The sequence below is a fragment of the Ixodes scapularis genome, unplaced genomic scaffold (assembly GCF_016920785.2).
Source record: "Ixodes scapularis isolate PalLabHiFi unplaced genomic scaffold, ASM1692078v2 PGA_scaffold11__112_contigs__length_91849675, whole genome shotgun sequence".
Classification (NCBI taxonomy): Eukaryota; Metazoa; Arthropoda; class Arachnida; order Ixodida; family Ixodidae; genus Ixodes; species Ixodes scapularis.
In genome coordinates, this window is record NW_024609837.1 from 7,057,443 (window position 1) to 7,075,430 (window position 17,988).

The following is a 17,988-nucleotide window of genomic DNA, read 5'->3' on the forward strand; positions in this document are numbered from 1 at the left end:
CGCCCAAGCAGTTGGAATATACGTCATCTAATTGTACGTAAAAAAAAAAAAAAAAAAATTGTTTATAACGTTTTGTGTAAAGCTGCTTTGCACAAGGACAATGTTAAGAGAAAAAAACACAAATAATGGCAGATGGCATGGAAACAACCTTTGCGAGTTTTGGGATCCGAATCGACTGTTACAAAATAAGATCTTCCACACGTTAACCTTTTCGTCATGTTTTTTCGAAAACATGACGAAAACATGATGATCAAGTCTCAGAGACACAAAGTAAACGGCATCGCTAGTACGAAACGACTTTTCTGCTTTGTCATTCGCAGAGCTTTCTCTTTTAATTGCAGTGATGGGTTCACCCAGTGTTCGGCGGGAAAGACCAGCAGCAAGCAAACAATTACCACCCGACCTCAGTGAATGTTGTTTATCGAACCTGATTTGATCAATAACTATAAACAAGGATTTTTTTCCCCGGTCTAGTTTTTTGTCGCTCTAGGAAGAAATCGGAGTTACATTTTCTGATCCTACAAATTTTTACCATGTGTTCAAAAATGATCTTAACTTGATTCGGCCTAATAAAAAAAGGTTTAAATAAGATGACGCTAACACCACCTATTTATTTTTTTAATATTTTCCAGAAGGTTTAAAGGGCCCCTGAAAAGAAAAAAAAAAGTTTTTTTAAAACAGTCTGGTTGGGACACGCGTGTCAAAAAATTAATTTTACGCGAAAACAAATTTTTTTTAGAGCAATATTGACGGCGAGAGATTTATTTGAAAATTTGCGCGCAAATTCCTGGTCATTCAGCTCGGCTTCTCATTGGTAACCATGGTCATTCAAATCGGCTTCTCATTGGCCAATAGAATGAGTGACAGCTTAGATGTTGGTTATAAAATCTTCGTGATCTCTTGAAATCGCCTTTTGAATTACATATTTTTAGGTTTAAGAAACAATCCATCGAATGAATGTCGCAATTTTTTACAAACGTTCTACAAAATCGTAACTTCCGTTCGGATACTTCAACAAAACAACAAACAAAAGCTTCGCCATTTTGTTTTCTGTCGTGGTCGCCGTCTTCGCGTTTCGCGTTCTGAAGAGGGCTTGCTGCTTGTGTTAGTTAGTCAGTCATAGTAAGTACTTAGGAAGTGGCGCGGGGTGACAGGTTTCTGTTTTTCTGCTCTTCTTTGCGCGGTTCGTGTGTCCCGTTTACCTCATCTTTTGTTTGTTTTCTGGCGCGCGCCAGTGCCAATTTTTGTTTAGATGTCGGTTCCCGTGGTTCCCGTAAAGAGTTTAGTGAGGCACGCGGCACCGCACTCAACGTTTAATAAAAAAAAAAATCAGTTACCACTGCGTGTCCTCGCGGCGGCTTGAAGGATCGTGCGGCTCGAACGAACTCGTCGAGGCACCCGCTTCGCCGCGGCGAAGCGGGTGCCTCGCGAGCGGTTGTCTCGCGGCGATCGGAGCGGACGCCTTCCGGCTGGCGAGGCGTGTCCTCGTACGGGCGAAGGCCCAGCTGCTGGCAGCGTTAAAGCAACCGACGCTTCAGGTCGGGGTCCACCGCGACGACTATGTACTGTGTGTACGACCACGGTGACCACGGTACGTGCATGATACGACGCGGTATGTCGTCGTCGTCAGACAGCCAGCCAGGGGCTGTGTTCCAAATCTCCAAATGGATCCGAGTTTCTCCGGCGGATCGTATCACGTGACAGCACAGATTGAAAAACGCTGTACGCGGGTAGGTTTTAGAACGCCAAGAGTACAAAACCCTCACCCTGGGGTAAGATCGAGTCGATTTTGGAACACGGCCAGGAAGTAGCAATGGCTCTCGTGCGGGGCGCAGCCAAGCCAGGAAAGCAGCCAAGCCGATCCACTACGAAGAGGCGGGGACTACCTCCCCTCCACGCGCCCGAGATGCCGAGAGAGAGAAAAGTGGAAAGGAGGTGACTGCCGACTAAATTGCGTCTGGCGCAATCAATATTGCTCTAAAAAAATTTTTTTTTTCGCGTAAAATTCATTTTTCGACACGCGTGTCTCAACCAGACTGTTTTTAAAAAACTTTTTTTTTTCTTTTCAGGGGCGCTTTAATATAGAGTCAGGAGATTTGATATGGTTCCAATCTATATTTTGCTACAGAGTTACGAATATTTTTAATAAAGCCAAAGAACCCAACTGCTCGAAACCGAAACCGAAATGTGAGCACGGATGCTCATTTCCGCTACATGTGGGCGATGTATACCGAGGAGGAGGAAGAAATGGGGAGGAGGTAAAAGTTGTCGAAAGTCACATGGTTACACCCGACCGCGTTTCCACTTCTTTGGCGTGTGAAGCGAAGACGACGACGAAGTTGCTTGCACCGTTTGTCGTGCAATTGTTTCGCACGTAAATCTCTTCCGCTCGGTGTTCTACGCTTGAAGATCGGTTGGCCGGTACCACGAACGACAGTTCCGACGTAGCAGTCCCACGTCCGTCGCAACGTTGGTACGTCGTGCGCCGCCATCGCGTCGTCCAGCCCGCGGTAAGTCGCCATATTGGGAATGACGTGAACATGTGCTTCCTTTGATCTGTGCAGGATTTTGTATTTTTTTTAATGCGAAAGCATTAATTGTCTTACGGAGCGAGCCGACGTCATCAGCTTTGAAGTCGCGCCATACGGCACCTTAAATCCTTTCTCCAAGTGGAGCCAGCGCCCAGCTGTGAAACCACGCGAAAAGCCTAGCGAAACGACACCTAGTTTCCCCGATCCCAAAGGAGCGGAGTAAAGCTGATGGATTTCGGCTTCGGTCCCATTGGCGGGCGTGCGTCGACGAGGCTCCCATTGGCCGCTGCGCGTCAGTTTCAACGACCGCCACCCCATGGCGCTACGTGTCCGCGAGGCAGCGGCTCACATCGCTCCACGCCTAAGGTCAGCGCGTCGAGGACAGCGCGCGCGCTCGACCGTCGACGCAAGTACGCCGCGCAGACGAAAGAGGGAGTGGAAGAGCGGCGTGCATGCTTTCGCATTCACAACTCATAAGAAGTGCTTAGGTGTACCTCGAGCCTTTTTCATCAACTTACTTTTTCAGTTTTTTAGAAACAACGAACATAAAGTTCCTATTTTTTTCGTTTTTAATATTGAATATGTTCCTTAGATGACTCACGACTTTGAACATAAATGGTACGCTTTAGTTTTGAACGCCACGTGACAATAGAAAAGAGAGTGAGCGGGTCTGTACCGGTCGATTCTTCACTGGCTATTTTCGGGCGAAAAATTTCGAATCGGAAATTGTTTTTATGGTTTCTTGGGCTCTTATAAGTCATGATCAAATAAAGGATTAACCATTGGTGTATTTTTAGGGAATGCGTTGGTATGATCCCTGGGAAACGTCACACACGTCCCCCATTCGGGAAACGCTCACGCGGACCCCTTCACTTTTCTGTTTTTGCTTTCTCTTTTGGCAACCTCTTCTGCCTCCTGTATTTTTTGCTGTCTCTTTTTGGGTTCATTACGGGGTCAACGTTAGTGCTTCCCGATAGGGGAACGTGTGTGGCGTTTGCCAAGGGTCATGCTATTGCATTCCCCAAGTATCCACCAATGGATCTTCCTTTAATATTTGTTCTGGCTTTGGGGGTTTCGTATGGAAATCTATTTTAAAAAGGTGCTTTAAAAAGCTTGAAGTTTTTTTGATGACACATTATGTGTTGTGTATCTTTTTTTGATGAAACAAAAGATTCTGGCTGACGCTGCTTTCGCAGTTCACCGGTTTCGGCAGCCCGTACACAGCCGTTCGTTCACAGCCCGTCTTCTTTTTCCGCCTACTTGGACCAGCGCTAGTACTTGGTTCACACTCCGCCCTCTAATACAAACCAAGGCATACGCATTTTACACATCTGCTAGTTTGAACTCGCTCCAGCATAACGCGCGGATTGGCTTCCGCCCCGTGACGTCGTCTCCCTCTCGCCTTTGCCCTTCGCTACTCTCCTCCTCTCTATGCGGCGCGTTTCCCTTTCCACTGTTTTGTCCACAGACGGACGCCGTCACCTTTTCCGCCATGCGAGTACTAATGCTAACCCATTAAAAACAACCTCGGTGAGCATAGATGCCCTGTCAGTGTCCCTTTAGTTATAACTGTTTAGTATGGACACAATTAAATATCTTAGAGATAGTTAAAAAAAAAACATCAGCAGCAAGCAAGGATTGTTGCTGAGGCAGGAAAAGACTATGAGTATGGAACATATTTTCCTTGGCTTAGTTGCTTGAGCCTTGATGTTCGCATATTGCCCAAGAGAAGCAAAAGTAGCGTGACCGGCTTTAACATCAATATCAACATTCTAGGAGTGACGTACTGCAGGTCATGCATAGCCCAAAACTAAACGTCTTTCGGTCGACTGTGTTTTATAATTTTTTTCCAGTGATCGAATATTGTTAGCCTTTTGTTTATTTGCTGTTTTGGTGGGATAGCAAGGAGGTTAAATAAAACTTCTGGAGTGGCGGTTTCCCACATTTCCTCATGCGATCAGGGGAAACCAGATTTTCCGGTTGGCGGCCATCTTACTCAGGGCAAAGAAGAGGCGGCGCTGAAAGTGGCGCTAGCAGTGCTATGTTGCTTTTGGGGCTGCGTAAGACTAAAAAAAAAAAAAAAGAAGCAAAGTAATGATTTTATTTTTAGGACTCGAAAGTCACTTAAAACTCGTTGGATTTTTTTTTCTTGGATATCCATTAACTTTGGAGTTACCTCTGAAATATTACAGAAGCCTCTAGGCCAAATGGAAGAACCAAAATGTTTTATTTTTAATATGGTTGTAAACACGTGTCATAAGTGTGTATATTTGTGGCTGCAAAGTTTCTACAAAGAGAAAAAGAAAAAAAAAACGATTTTTGTCTTTGTTGTGTTGTATGGTGACGACCTTGTTATTAAAGTGTCCACAGAGGTTTACTGGATAAACGTATTAGCTGAGTTTGAGACGTCGCCTGGCCGACTTCTTTCCCTATTTCTTCTACTTTTTTTTTCAAGTTTTTTTTTTTTTTATTCAGTTTCAGGTGTTTTAACGAAATGGCCAAGTTTACGCCATGGGATGCTTTACTCAAAATATTTCTCAATTATTTCTTTTTTTGTCACGAATCGATAATAATACATCAGATACTGATTAATTGTTTCCGGTTTCGGTTACGTATCGGGTTATTGACAGGTTTTTTTTACTGTCAAGGTTACCGAGGACATTTGGTTTATTTGGTTCCGGTTCTGGTTCCGGATTGAGTCCCTGGTTGTAAAGGTACTAGTTATAAAATTCAAGTCAGCGTTACATAGAGGTGAAAAAAACTTCAAAAGAGGGCTCCACATTTATTTTATTTTTTATGCTTTAGTGCTGTCCCCTCTATTAGGCACTGTTTTAGGATCCTTAGATTTAATTCGAGGGCATATAGTCCAATCGTAAGCCCAGTGTTTTTTTCGTCCAGCGCAGGTTTCATAGAGGAACGTGCAAAGGTACGGGAGGCCACTTGTCCCGATGGGGTTCTTTCCTGCAACCCAAACTTGGTATCCTATAAAAAGTACAGGTTTGATAACTTGCATACTGTTCTATTTCGCAAAATATTTGGAAATATCAGAATAGGTTCACTTTATATATTTCGAAGTTCTTGTTCATCGTGCAACATTGTTTTGACAAACAATAATTTATCTTTCGGTATGTAAAATAACGAAGCAACATCACGAAACATACATTTTCTTTACACAGATTACTTGCATAAAAGTGATGTTATTCTCATTGAGGAGGAGATTCACAATTCCAACCTGAACATAATAAAAACCGACACTTTAACAACATGCTGGAAGAAAGGGGGTACCCAGAGATATTGGAGATAGTAGAACAAAAAATGAGGTAATTGTCAGAACAATCAAGTTTTGAATAGACTTTTTGAACAGTTACTCGGGAAGAGTAGCAACAAAGATAAAGTGTTTTTTTTTGTACGCCTTATTTAAAACAAAAACAGAAATAGTGACTAGAACTGTCTCTTAAAGAAACTCTGGAGTTTTTTTCTTTTTTTAGATTGTTCAGTTATGACACAGATCTGTACGCCCTAAGCATCATAAAAACCCGAAGCTAATATAATTAGGGGAATTTTTTATTAAACACGCGACCACATAGCAATATCATGCAAGAAGCGGGCGTATACCGGATGTTTGGTTACGTTTTTAATAGGAAAAATTGCCATGGGCTATCGTACTTTTTGTTTGGTTGTGACTTCAAAAGTCGATTTATGTGATTTTACGGCCCTTTAAGAAACCATTGAAGTGGCTGTCGTCATCTCTGTACTTCGACCTAACATGAACACTTCCTGAGGTGAGAGACACCGGAGCAAGCCTCTACCGTGTTCACAATGGTAAGTTGGGCTAGTTGGTGTTGCATTGTTAAAAGGGTAAAAAACAGCGCGGAAAACGACACGGACAGAGGAGGTGTACACACAAACAGAGACCTGACTTTAAACTGTTTTCAGTTGAAAGTAACAGTTAAAAGTCAGCCCTCTCTGTGTGTGTGCACCTTCTCTGGCCGTGTCGCTTTTCTCGCTGTTTCTTATCGTTTTACAATGCTACCGTGTTCGTTACATGTCGCACGGACAAAAGACCGTTCGATATGTGGAGGATTGCCAGCAGTAGGTCGAATACAAAATAAACAGCGTATTCGCTGAATGGTCTTTTGCAACAAGCACCAGTAATACAAAGGTAATTAATAATTTTGTTAGAGCGCTTATTTGAACAAAGTTTCAAGGCCACGTTATATTAATAAGATGTTTTCTACTTACCAAGTAATTGTGAATAGAGAACTATGCATGTTTCAAAATTTGTATAAATTATTTCGCTTATGTCGTGTTTAAATATGTAATGCCCCTCTTTTACTGCAAAACAAATAAAACAAGAACACCTGAATTTATTTATAAACAAATGCCGGTACATCCATGCAGTTATATGCATGCTAGCGCTAGGTTAAATTTATGGCGCTTGAGAAGATAGTCTACTACTAATGAATCTCTTTTGTGTGCCAAACTTTGATAGGGCTCCGTTCATGTTGGAAGTAGGACTTGACACAGTTAAAACCTATTAAACAAAAATGGTGCAAGCTTGTTTACTCTGTGTCAGCATAATATAACTGTACTTAACCCAATATATATTTATGTTAACCTTATGCACAGTGTGCCTTAAAGGAAGATGGAGCAGTTCTGCATTTGAGAAAAAACAATTGTATTGCGCTCATTTGGCCTTTAAAATAACATATATCCCAATTATGTTTCAATGCGGCGTGCCGCAGAGCATTAAGAGCAATTTCAAAATAGGGCTGAAGCCCCGCCTCCCTAGCCTTGGGCAGTCAGAATATCCGTTGTAGACGTCACGTACAGTGACTGTACAACCACTGTCCTTCGCGTTTTCTCGTGTTTAACGATACTTGCGCAGCCAATGGTTCACGGGATAAAAATACACTAGAATTCACTTCTACCTAATTTTTTTCGAACACCTCGGTAGCTTCCCTTTAAAATAATAACATGTGTCTTAGGCTGGGGCTTTGATTTCAGACTCTTCTTTTTTCCTCTATATTTTTAAATTAGTTCCAGACAGTTCTCTAGTTCGAGTGTCTACCATCGCCACTGATTCACCACGGGCTATATCCTGTAATTTTTTCTGATGGCCGTTTTTTTTTGCAAAATAATACGCCCACCTCTTTGAATATCAAGGGCCCCCAGTTGTAAATATCTTCTTTTTGCGGTAATGATTTCACCCCATAAACGCACAGACGGGCGGCTATAATGTATTTTTAGGTCTCATTTTTTTCTTTGGTATTTACAACCAAAGGAACGCACTCACGTTTGGCATGCATCAACATTCCGGCAAATAAATACGTATAAAATTTTTGAAGTCTCTGAATTCTAAATAAATACTCTCACTTTGTTGTAACCTGTGGTGCGTGTAGCGCATTTGTAATATATTTTATTCAAATCTTGTAGCACTGTTAATTCGTAATTCATCTGCCTGAGAATAGTTGTTTTATGCATCATTGAATTTCACCTCCAGACGTTGACTGGTTTGCCTTTGGAACGTTGCATTTTGAAAGAAAATACATGTTTCTTTTGAAACTGATAGGTTTCTCTTGTGCCTTGGGGAGCCCTAGACCATACACGCCGAACTTTCTGCTGTATTCTCCCTTTGCATTCTCCCGAAACTGTCCTCAGCTAACCGAAAAAAAAAATGTATATAAATATATATATTTCAGTTGAGCAACGGAAGAAATGGCCACACTCTTTGCGTCTTCAGAGTTCAATAATACCATTTTAATTAGTTTTAACTGGAGCCTTGGTGATGTATATGTTTTTTTTTCTTAGTCCCGACATACTTTTTTGCATTGAAGTTTATGGACCACCTTTGCAATGTCTTGAATTCCTCCCTACCATTATAAAGGGACGTAATATTCTCGATGTTTATAATAGCGTTTGAGACGGTGCACGCATATAAATTGCAGTTTTATGGATTCCTCAAATTGCCTTTGAAGAAAAAATCAAAACGTCCCGCAATGTTGCTTTTGATGTGTGATGTTTTTTTGATAGTTGCATCGGTTTTTCCATGGTCTGCGAAGACGTAGCTTCTGGGCATACAAGTATCTACTTTTATACCCCACCCCGGCTTCACTACAGGGTGAAACAAGGAGACGGCAGGCTCTTTAAATCGACCGGAAAATTCGGTTTCTTAACCTATCGCGCTACGACTTTGTGCAGCGTTGCCCACAGATGGTGCATCTTTTTTGGTAAAATTTGCAAACAGCGAACTTACCTGAGGAAAAAGTAAAGAAAGAAAAAGGCTTAGCTCCTACGGAAACGCAACGACGCCACCGGTCTGCAAACAACACGGCGCCGTTTCGCACGCGAGACAAGAGATGGCGCAAGCGGTCGCGACGCCAACTGCCGCCAACGAACGAGCAGACGACGCCGAGAGCCGGCCCTTTAGCAGACATGGAACTGTAGTTCCTTGCTGTTAACGCGCCTGTCTTTTTTGTTTCTGCGACTATCGCCGCCTGCGGAACACGCGCCGCTTTTGAGTCGAAAAGATCGTCTACTAAAAGGCCTGCTCTCGGCGCCGTATGCTCGTTCGTTGGCGGCGTATGTTGCGCCATCTCTTGTCTCCCGTGCGAAACGGCGCCGTGTTGTTTGCAGACCGGTGGCGTCGCTGCGTTTCCATAGGAGCTAAGCCTTTTTTTTTCTTTACTTTTTCCTCAGGTAAGTTCGCTCTTTGCCAATTTTACAAAAAAAAAAATGCACCATCTGTGGGCAACGCTGCACAAAGTCGTAGCGCGATAGGTTAAGAAACCGAATTTTCCGGTCGATATAAAGAGCCTGGCGTCTCCTTGTTTCACCCTGTATGACCGCTGACGGGACGGCAAGGACTTGATGTCTCTTTCCATGCCTAACATAAAGCACCTTCTCGTTGTCCTTCGTCGTGATAGGAACTCCCGAGATGCCAAAACGTTATCAAAGGTAAGCTCACGCTGGTAGTGGAAGAGGTGAAAAGCCTCTCTCCGCCCTTCTTGTCCCAATGTAACCACAAATTATCTTGCATTTGCCGCTCATTATTTATGTTTTAGTTGTGGAGAGAAAAAGGTTCCCATTGCTCTATTTACCTTTCTCTGGGTATCTCGTATTAAAAGCATCGTCGAAAACAAGCGAGTCATTCGTCTTCTTTATGTCAACTTTTACTATGCCACTCAGTCTGAAAATAAAAATAAACGAGATTTGTCAAAAAAGGCAAGCTTTCTATGCACTACACGACCCACTCTCATGCATCGTTTCCCTTACTGTATAGCATCCCAAATATGTATTTAGAGACATTCACTTTTTGTTACATCCATTCAATATGGAAATAAGTTCAAGCTTATTTGCGGCGAGGTATGCAACGCCATCCGTGATTTCCCTACACACTTCCTGGGGGGGGGGGGGGGGGGGGGGTGCATTCCTTTGTTTTTCTGAAGGCACCCCCTTAATTCCCAACAACTCCTCTGTTCTCAATAACCCCCCCCCCCCCCTAAAAATTTAGACGCCTCCCTAATTTCAATTCTTGAGAAAGCCCTTAAACGCCATATTAGTGGCCACTGTAGAAATTCCACTCTGTATAATTCCCAACAAAACAGGTGTCGGGCCTATCACCGTGGTCGGCGAAGAAATTCTAACCAATGACGAGGTCGGAAAACAGGATGGCTGAATAAACGCCATCTGCACAGTGATAAGAAGCATTAAGCTTTGGATGCTCAGTTTGCTTGTGCGGTTGCGTTTTCGAGCAAATCGGGTTATTTACCACCTTGTCATTTACTGTACTCGTTTACCAGATTTCCTTGATTAACTGACCGCATTGTGTTTGGAAAAATTAACTCGCCGGGCACTCTGAAGAGTATAAGCTAAAACAAAAAATCTGTGCCCAGGAGGCCCTAACAACTTGGCCATGATTGAATACAATGTTTGCTACAATACTACGGCTTTTTTAAAATATAGTTTTAAATTGGGCCATTTCGACAAAGAAAAACCTCAGATGCTACAATTATAAAAAATATTAGCGTCCTAGGGTGCATAGGAGGGGTCTCGAGTTCTATTTACTGTAATACATATTTGACAATTTGTATCATGTTTACTTACAGGGTACTATTGTCTGAAGTGTAGCCATAAACTAAAGTGGTCGTCCACGGCAGCGACTCGTCCACTGTACGGCTGATAGTACGCAAGCACCTTAGTTGGGATCCTATTTCTGAACTGTGCGAATAATATGCCAAAAAGAATTGCTGTGTCAAGTTTCCGAGAATCTGTAAGAAGAGCACACGTTTAATGACCGTCGTAAATACATTAACCTCTTGCTCGTCACGTTTTTATTTATTGGCTTAATGCAGGTATTATAAAAATAGAGTATATCTTTCCGCTCTGTACACTTCCATTTAGATGAGTCCACGTGAAAAAATACGTTAATCTGAAATAAACTGGGATAATGACTTCACCATTGTACTTAAAAATTTTTTTTCTGTTATTTGTTTTTCGTGTTTGCCAACACTGCATTTAAGTGTAGGATGTCCAAGAAACGTTCCACATTACCCTCAGGATGCACAAATTTTAAATCGTACTTTATTCACTACAGCCTGTAGTAGAGCGCTGCGAACCCATTTTAGAGAGTGTTAAAAATTCGGTTTCTGAATGTATCACACTGCGATTCGCTAGAGGCTCGGCTCGGAAATAAAAGATTGAAGTAAAAAGATTAAAAAAAATTGCTATGTAAAAAAAAAAAAAAAAAATGTTTTGGATTGTTTTTGCTGTTTTGCGGTGGCATTCGCAGACGATGTCACGACCTTGTTTGCACATGCTCCGTTTCACGATAACTTGGCGAACTGTGGAGGCTAAGGCCCCGCGACCCAATAAGAGCGTCGGAGCGAGGCACGTGACCCAGCATTTGTGTCGCCACGCCAAATGCAAGGCGCGAGGCCCGGAGGAACCGGCTGTCGTCTGCGAGCCAAGCGTCGTCTGCTCCGAAACCAAGCACCTTCGGAGGAACGTCCATCGCAGCAGCATTTCCGTCCGCCAGAATAGCCAGCACTTCGGGAATAGTTCAGACACAACCATTCGCTCAATTTCGGCGCGAATCTGTGACTGGTGCTTATGCTAGAACGCATTGCGATGTTTTGAGCGGAAACGGTCAATTACATGGCTGCGATCGCCGGCGATTGCCAACGGCCACGGCGCTACAAGGCGAAACAAATCGAGCGGATACAGATGTGGCGTCACTTTTGTGGTTCAAATATAATTGAAACTATAAATTTGCCATTATTTATTCTTTATTCTTCATATCTTTTCGTTATATGTGGAATCGCCCCAGTTAAATTGCCGTTAAAATAAAAAGAAGCTCAGAACTACCTTTGTCACGGACGGCTCTGCTCCTGTTTCGGTAACAAAAACCCAGTGGGCTCGACCATGAAGAGTTATTACGTGCCTTGCTTTTGCGCTCTTTTGGGTCGCGCGGGCAGCAGCCCAGACAGTTCGCCAAGTTATCGTGAAACGGAGTATAGTTGTATGTGCTGCCGAAAGATGGCGCAGCGTGACGCACGTGAATATTATAAAGTACGCGGCGCCTCGACCGTTCATTCCCGTCTTCCTATTCGGTTTGTTTGTAAGCGTTAATAAATTATCGCACTTTCGGATTTGTACATTGGAGAGACGTGCGCCGGCATAGTGAGGACTTTCGAAAGATCGTACGCTAAGCTCGGCGGCGGCGTCCAGCGCACTCTCCACTCTTTGATGTTTGTCGGCAGCACATAAAACTAGGCTGGCACGGTCATGACAGCATCTGCGAATGCCACCGCTGCCCGAAAAAGTTTTTTTCTTCTATTTTGAACGAGGCAAGTTCATTGGTTGACATTTTTACTCCAAGCATTCGCCACCTAGCAGCACATCCTTTGCAAATGGCAGCGCGATATCTTGAACCATCTGAAATAATTTCAAATCGTTAGTGTACATGCTGTGTAGTCACAATTGAAGCCCCTGAACTTTCACTTCGAAGGCTCTTTTGAATATCTGGCATAGGATTCCAATGTATGTAATTCCGTAAAAAAAGTTTTCTTTGTAATACAATTAGTTGCCAAATCATAGTTATCTTTATGACAATTTTATATTAGTTCCGTCTGTTCCTCAAGAGGCGTATTGCATTGGCTTGTTAAACCGCATTTTCGGATAAATAAGAAACTTGCTCCTGGTTCTAAGCAACAGATAAAATAAGATAACTCTGGAAACTCGTAGGCACTTATCAGTTCCGCTTTGACTAAACTTGATGTGAAAAATTATTACATTATTAAATACCATAAAGACGACAAAAATATTTGATTATCAATCGTACTCACCTTCCAGGCGTCTGGATATCTCCCTAAACGTTGAGAAAATAGTTCTTTCCGACATTGTCCTGCTACTTCTACCACCAGAAAAAACACAAGTACAAAGGTACGCACAACAACGTAAATCTCCATCCCTGCTTTTTCTTAGAGGCAAAGAATCGGAGATCAAGACTAACATTGTGTTTTACAAGCAAGTGACTTTAACTGAACGTCGTGAGTTTTTTTATCTTCTTTTTTTCCGTTTTGTAGAGCTTTATTTTGATTTCGTTAGAGTGATGACGCTAAGCTTGAGTTCAATACTCGCTTTTTTTTTTTTTTAGATTGAGCGAGTTCAGTCTGTTGTTGCGGGTTCGAGAATCGCGCAGTCTTTCCTTGAGAGCTGTGCCCTTTAGTTGCCGTTTGTGTCTGCTGAAGAAAAAATCGCTGCCTCGCTGATAGCACGTGCCAAAAGAATATAAATAAGCGTTTCTAATTGCTGCGTTAAATTTGTTCCCTAGCTTTTTGTTCACAAATTTTATTTCCTGTTAGTGGTGCGTCTGCTTTTAAAGCACTGAATGCTTTATAACAAAACCTCCTACTTCCAGGAACGCGTCCACTCATCTGACCGTCTGTGCATTACGCCGTTAAATTCAGCGGTGTCTTCTGTCTAAATTTCGCTATACTTCTCGGAAAATTAACATCACGCGATATCATGCCATCACGCGAAGCCGTTACGTCACGTGACTCACGTCACGTTAGTTTCCTCCTGAATTATGTGTGAAATTGAATTTGCATTTTTATGGTAATATATATTATTCTGAAAGTGATCAGGGCGCACGTGATCTAAAATTGGGTATATTCGCAGACTTTAAAACACGAAATGCCTTTTAACGCTATCTCCAATCCCAAAATGTTGTTCCTACCATCCATCCGTCCGCCCGTACGCCCGTCCGTGCATTTTCCGCTAAATTTAGCGGGGAAAGCCACGTCCGGTGACGTCACGTTACCTTACACCTTTTGGAAATTGAAGACACGTGACCTATACAGCCATTCAGTTTGCCCGCTAAATATAGCGGGAAAATATACGCCAGGTGACACATCAGTTCCATCACTCCATCCCTCTCTTCCCCTCTCCCTTATTTTCTCTGCCAATCCCTCTCCTCCCTTCACTCGTTTTTTCTCCCCTTCTTTTCCCCCTCCTAGCAACACCTTCTACAGAACCGTAGGGGATGTTTCTCCCAGGGTGTTCAAATTAGGAATTTTATGACAAAGGTCGCTGCCAATTTTAGAATTAATTTTTTATAAAGGTACTTTAGATGACCTTGAGCACGGACTGATGATGTCTCCTGCATGGGAGATGAAACGTCTTAGTAAATTGTTGATATCGTTAATACCCCTGTCAGACGGGCTATAAATTGTAGAAGAATCTGGAGTTGGGCAAGTTGCTACATCTTAGATTCGAAAAGCGCCAGAAAACAAGGACAACAGAAGGAATAGACGAAACGATGCGCTACTTTCATCTGAATTTTTATTCGGAAAAACAAACGTATATATACACACCCAAGCAACTATTTGCTTCTAATCAAACTTCTCGTGAGATGAATTCAAATTTCTTTTGTGTCTCACTGGCTTGTAATGGCTGATCGTAATGATCTAATTGGATTTGAATTTGAATTAAAGCTCGCGACTTAGCGCAACAATGTGTGGTAACGTGTTTCTGATAAGACTACGAAGATATTTATAAAAAAATGCGTATGCACTGTAATATGTTGCGTGCCCATGACTTACCCATCGTTATTGCCATCATTTTGGAGTGACACTAAGTTTTTCCGTGTAGCACCAACACACATGGAGTGTGTTTCTACGGGTTGAAGTGCACTCTCTAATAGTGACACTAAACTAGCCCATCTGAGAGGGGTATAAGTCAAGTCTGTATCGTTTTTTTTTAGCATAATGTATATCGGCTTATAAAACTCTTTTTGCGAAACAAACAAAGCATAATTCTTTCACAGTTATGTACCAAATCTAACCGCTGAAGAGCTAGCCGCTGCAACGACCCATGAGTGTAGTTAATGTGGAGAGTTTGTTCTCCCACTGGCCTAAGGTGCCAGAGGGCAGGTGCTTCCGAAACACTTGTAAAATTGCTGGGCAATGCGAACGCAAGTTCCCCTGCTTCTTGCATAGGGGTTGCGATGATGTCAGAACGCCTTGCTTTTACTGGCTGATTGAAAAAAAAAGTGGGTAGAATTTAAGGCATCGATCATTTAGCTCTACCCATTCATTATCCTTCCAATGAAAGCCAATCAGAATTCGGCATCGTTCTGACGTCACCGTAACCCCTGTGCAAGAAGCAGACGACTTGCTCTTCGCATTGGGCACACACTCCATAGTCTTCTCACGCCCTGAAGCCCGTCCTGGTGGCTGATTGCGGTAGAGTAATTAAATTACATATCCCGAGTTTTGCCTCCCTTTCACTTATGCTGCCAACTCTTTATCGGTGGTGAAGGAGCCAAATGCGCCAAATTTGACTGCACAAGTTGCCTAAAATCGTCTCTTGCGGAGTGTTTGATTTGGGAGGAACATATTTTTCGTATCGTTCGCAAAATGTAGATCATACACTGAAATCTGACCAGCAGAAAGCTTCTCGAACCCTCCGATATTATGTGTGCTACTTGAGCATGCATAACTCTGTTCTTATTATAACTCCAGCACTGCTTTAAAGCGGCCGACCAACATCAGGCGACATGACCATAGCCTCCTCTATGCTGACAAAGCTTGGCAGTTCGACGACGGAGCCATAGAGTGCCCGGTCGCAGATTCGGAGCGCGAGGATCTGGTAGCACAGAGTATCAAAGAGCCATTTCTCGGGGAACCTGGACGGCAGCGCACAGCTTTTGCAGCAGCGAGGACCCAAAACACACTTGTTCGCTCGGGAGAAGTGTGTTTGGGCGTCTTGCCTCAGCGGGGCGCCAGTCATGTGGCTCTACTCTCATCTGTTGTCTGCCGCTCCACATTTTCCATTTCGGCTGCCACTTCTCGTGGCGATCTGCCAGGCTTTGCCAGTATATAGAAGGCTATGTCATGACAAACGACGATGCAGTGTGCGCGCGCGTGCGCCGACGCTTCCGAGAGGCCCGGGGGACGCACGACCGTGCATGCGCATCGAACCCCCGCGCCTCATGTCGTCGTGCCTGTCCTGCCTTCTGCAAGAGTCATCATCAGGGAAATTTTCACGACACACTTATAAAATATCGATGTTCCTTGGGGTGCTATTAGCGGCGAGATGTTTCGGTGGCGCCCACGTTTGGTTACCTTTCGTGACGTCATTACTTTGTGAACAACAAGTTCGATGCTGTTTGTAATGAGCATGGTGAAAACCTCAAATCATAGCGCTCTCAAAGCAACACTGCCTACACCGTCAAAATTGAAGTTCCTACATTCCTCTTATTTGCGTCGATGAGAAATCCTTTGCTGACGTCATAGTCAGCACTCGGCCAATTGCAGTGGGCCGACCACAGCGACGCTTTCGATCGCTCAAGTCGCCAATTGACGTTGTTATTGAAAACTGTAGTCACTAACAAGGAGAAAACAGAAAAGACAAGCTGCAGCCGCCCTGCCGCCAGCGCGAGCTTCCTAGCCTCGACAACTCTTCGGCGTCTCGAGCGACAGATGCCTCGAGCGCGCGCGTTCAGCCGAAAGACGACGGTGGTGGTGGTACAAACTTTATTAAGCTACTTTAGGAAAGTGCAAAGGTCGTGGTGAAGCCCTCAGTCCAGGGCTCCAGTGCTTTCTGTTGCAGCTCTTGCCCTCCGGATCAGGGCGAGCTGGTCGTTGGGGGAGGAGCTGCGCAGCGAAACTTCCCAGGCCTCGGGTTCGGAGGGAGGTGTGGAGGGGGAAAGGAAGGGGTTCAAGGAACAGACTCACGTAACGCGGTAGAGGGATGGGTGAACTCCACCAAAGGGACATTCGGCTGGGTATTGTTGAGGAAGGAGCTTGTGCAATAAAGCTAAGTGTGTGTATGTGTTTGTCTAAAGTTGTCGCCAAGCTGTGGTCTCCTGTCGGGTCAGCGTCTTGTGCGGCGGTGGGTACTCTCTTCTGTATTCCCCGTAGAATGCTAAAGCCTAGAAGGTCCGTGGGGTGTACGGGCGTGGCAAGGAGCTGTGCCTCCTCTTCTTCTTGTGAGACAAGGACTCGACTCGTTGAAAGGCCGCCGTTGGCCGTGGAGGAGGGGTGGCTCGGAGGATACCAGCTCGAGCCGCAGCGTGCACACGCCGAGTTTCCTCCACGTTGCCGTGACCGGGCGTCTAGTCGAGGGTAGCCCTTGGGAGGTTGAGTACAACAGTTCCGAGTACGTGGAGCGCTTGAGGTGAGATTCTTCCGGCGAGGTAGCGTCGTAGGCATGCCTGAGAGTCTGTCAGGAGCGGCGGTGATTCTGGGGTGGCGGCGGTGAGAGCTAGTGCGATGTCCAGCTCCTCCGCCACGACCGGGAGATTCGTACATAGCAAGGCAATGACCAGAGGTCCGCCGCACGGTCTGACGACGCATGCCGCCGCTATGGTTCCGGTGGGGTGCGTTGCTGCCTCTCTGTATCTGGCGTACTTCTTCCCGCGGTATTCTTTTGCGAGGAATTGGGCTCTCGCCGCCAGCCTACCTGCATGTAGTGTCGGGTTCATGTTGCCAGAGATAGGGTTAACCTGGATCTTCTCGCGGATTTCCTCCGGAATCTGCGTCGTTTCCTACATCTCTCTCGGGATAGCGAAGCCGAGGGTTCTCAGCATGTGTTTGCCTGTTGAGGTGGTCAAGAGTCGTATACGGTGTTTTTTGGTGTGCGCTTCTGCATTTTCCATGTCGTCTTTTGGACCCCTAGACTAAGCAGTCTCTTAGTCGACTTCAGGCACGTAGCCAGGGGGGTGGGGGGCATGAGGCCGCCCCCCCCCCGAAATCTTCCATTTTGCTGGGACCTCCTCTCTCCCCTCCCCCTCATACAGCATTTTGACATGAGCGCCCACCCCCCCCCCCCCCCCTCTTGAAACGAAATCCTGGCTTCGTGCCTGGTCGACATGTATATGAGAAGCCCCAGCTTCAACTAGTTGGCTTCCCTGATGATAATATTTATTTGCGCCTTGTCCTTCTTTGTGAGC

General features: G+C 44.5%; 1 protein-coding gene across 1 annotated transcript; it reads right to left on the reverse strand.

Annotated features, from left to right (window-relative positions):
• Window positions 1-5,325: 5,325 nt before the first annotated feature.
• LOC115319451 lies at window positions 5,326-13,000 on the reverse strand. The gene is made up of 5 exons (XM_040216584.1): window positions 12,878-13,000; window positions 10,638-10,801; window positions 9,632-9,720; window positions 6,774-6,866; window positions 5,326-5,513 (listed from the first exon to the last, which is right to left on the reverse strand). Exons 1-5 carry the CDS (start codon window positions 12,998-13,000, stop codon window positions 5,326-5,328), a joined length of 657 nt encoding a protein of 218 aa, XP_040072518.1.
• Between the last annotated feature and the right edge of the window lie 4,988 nt (window positions 13,001-17,988).

Bases quoted from the DNA above. Each gene is read 5' to 3' on its own strand.
- LOC115319451 (XM_040216584.1), bottom strand. From the start codon at position 13,000: ATGGAGATTTACGTTGTTGTGCGTACCTTTGTACTTGTGTTTTTTCTG. The intron at 10,802-12,877 runs GTGAGTACGATT...CTCTTCTTACAG, and splicing joins GATATCCAGACGCCTGGAAG to ATTCTCGGAAACTTGACACA. The intron at 5,514-6,773 runs GTAAGTAGAAAA...TACTTTTTATAG, and splicing joins TCTCTATTCACAATTACTTG to GATACCAAGTTTGGGTTGCA.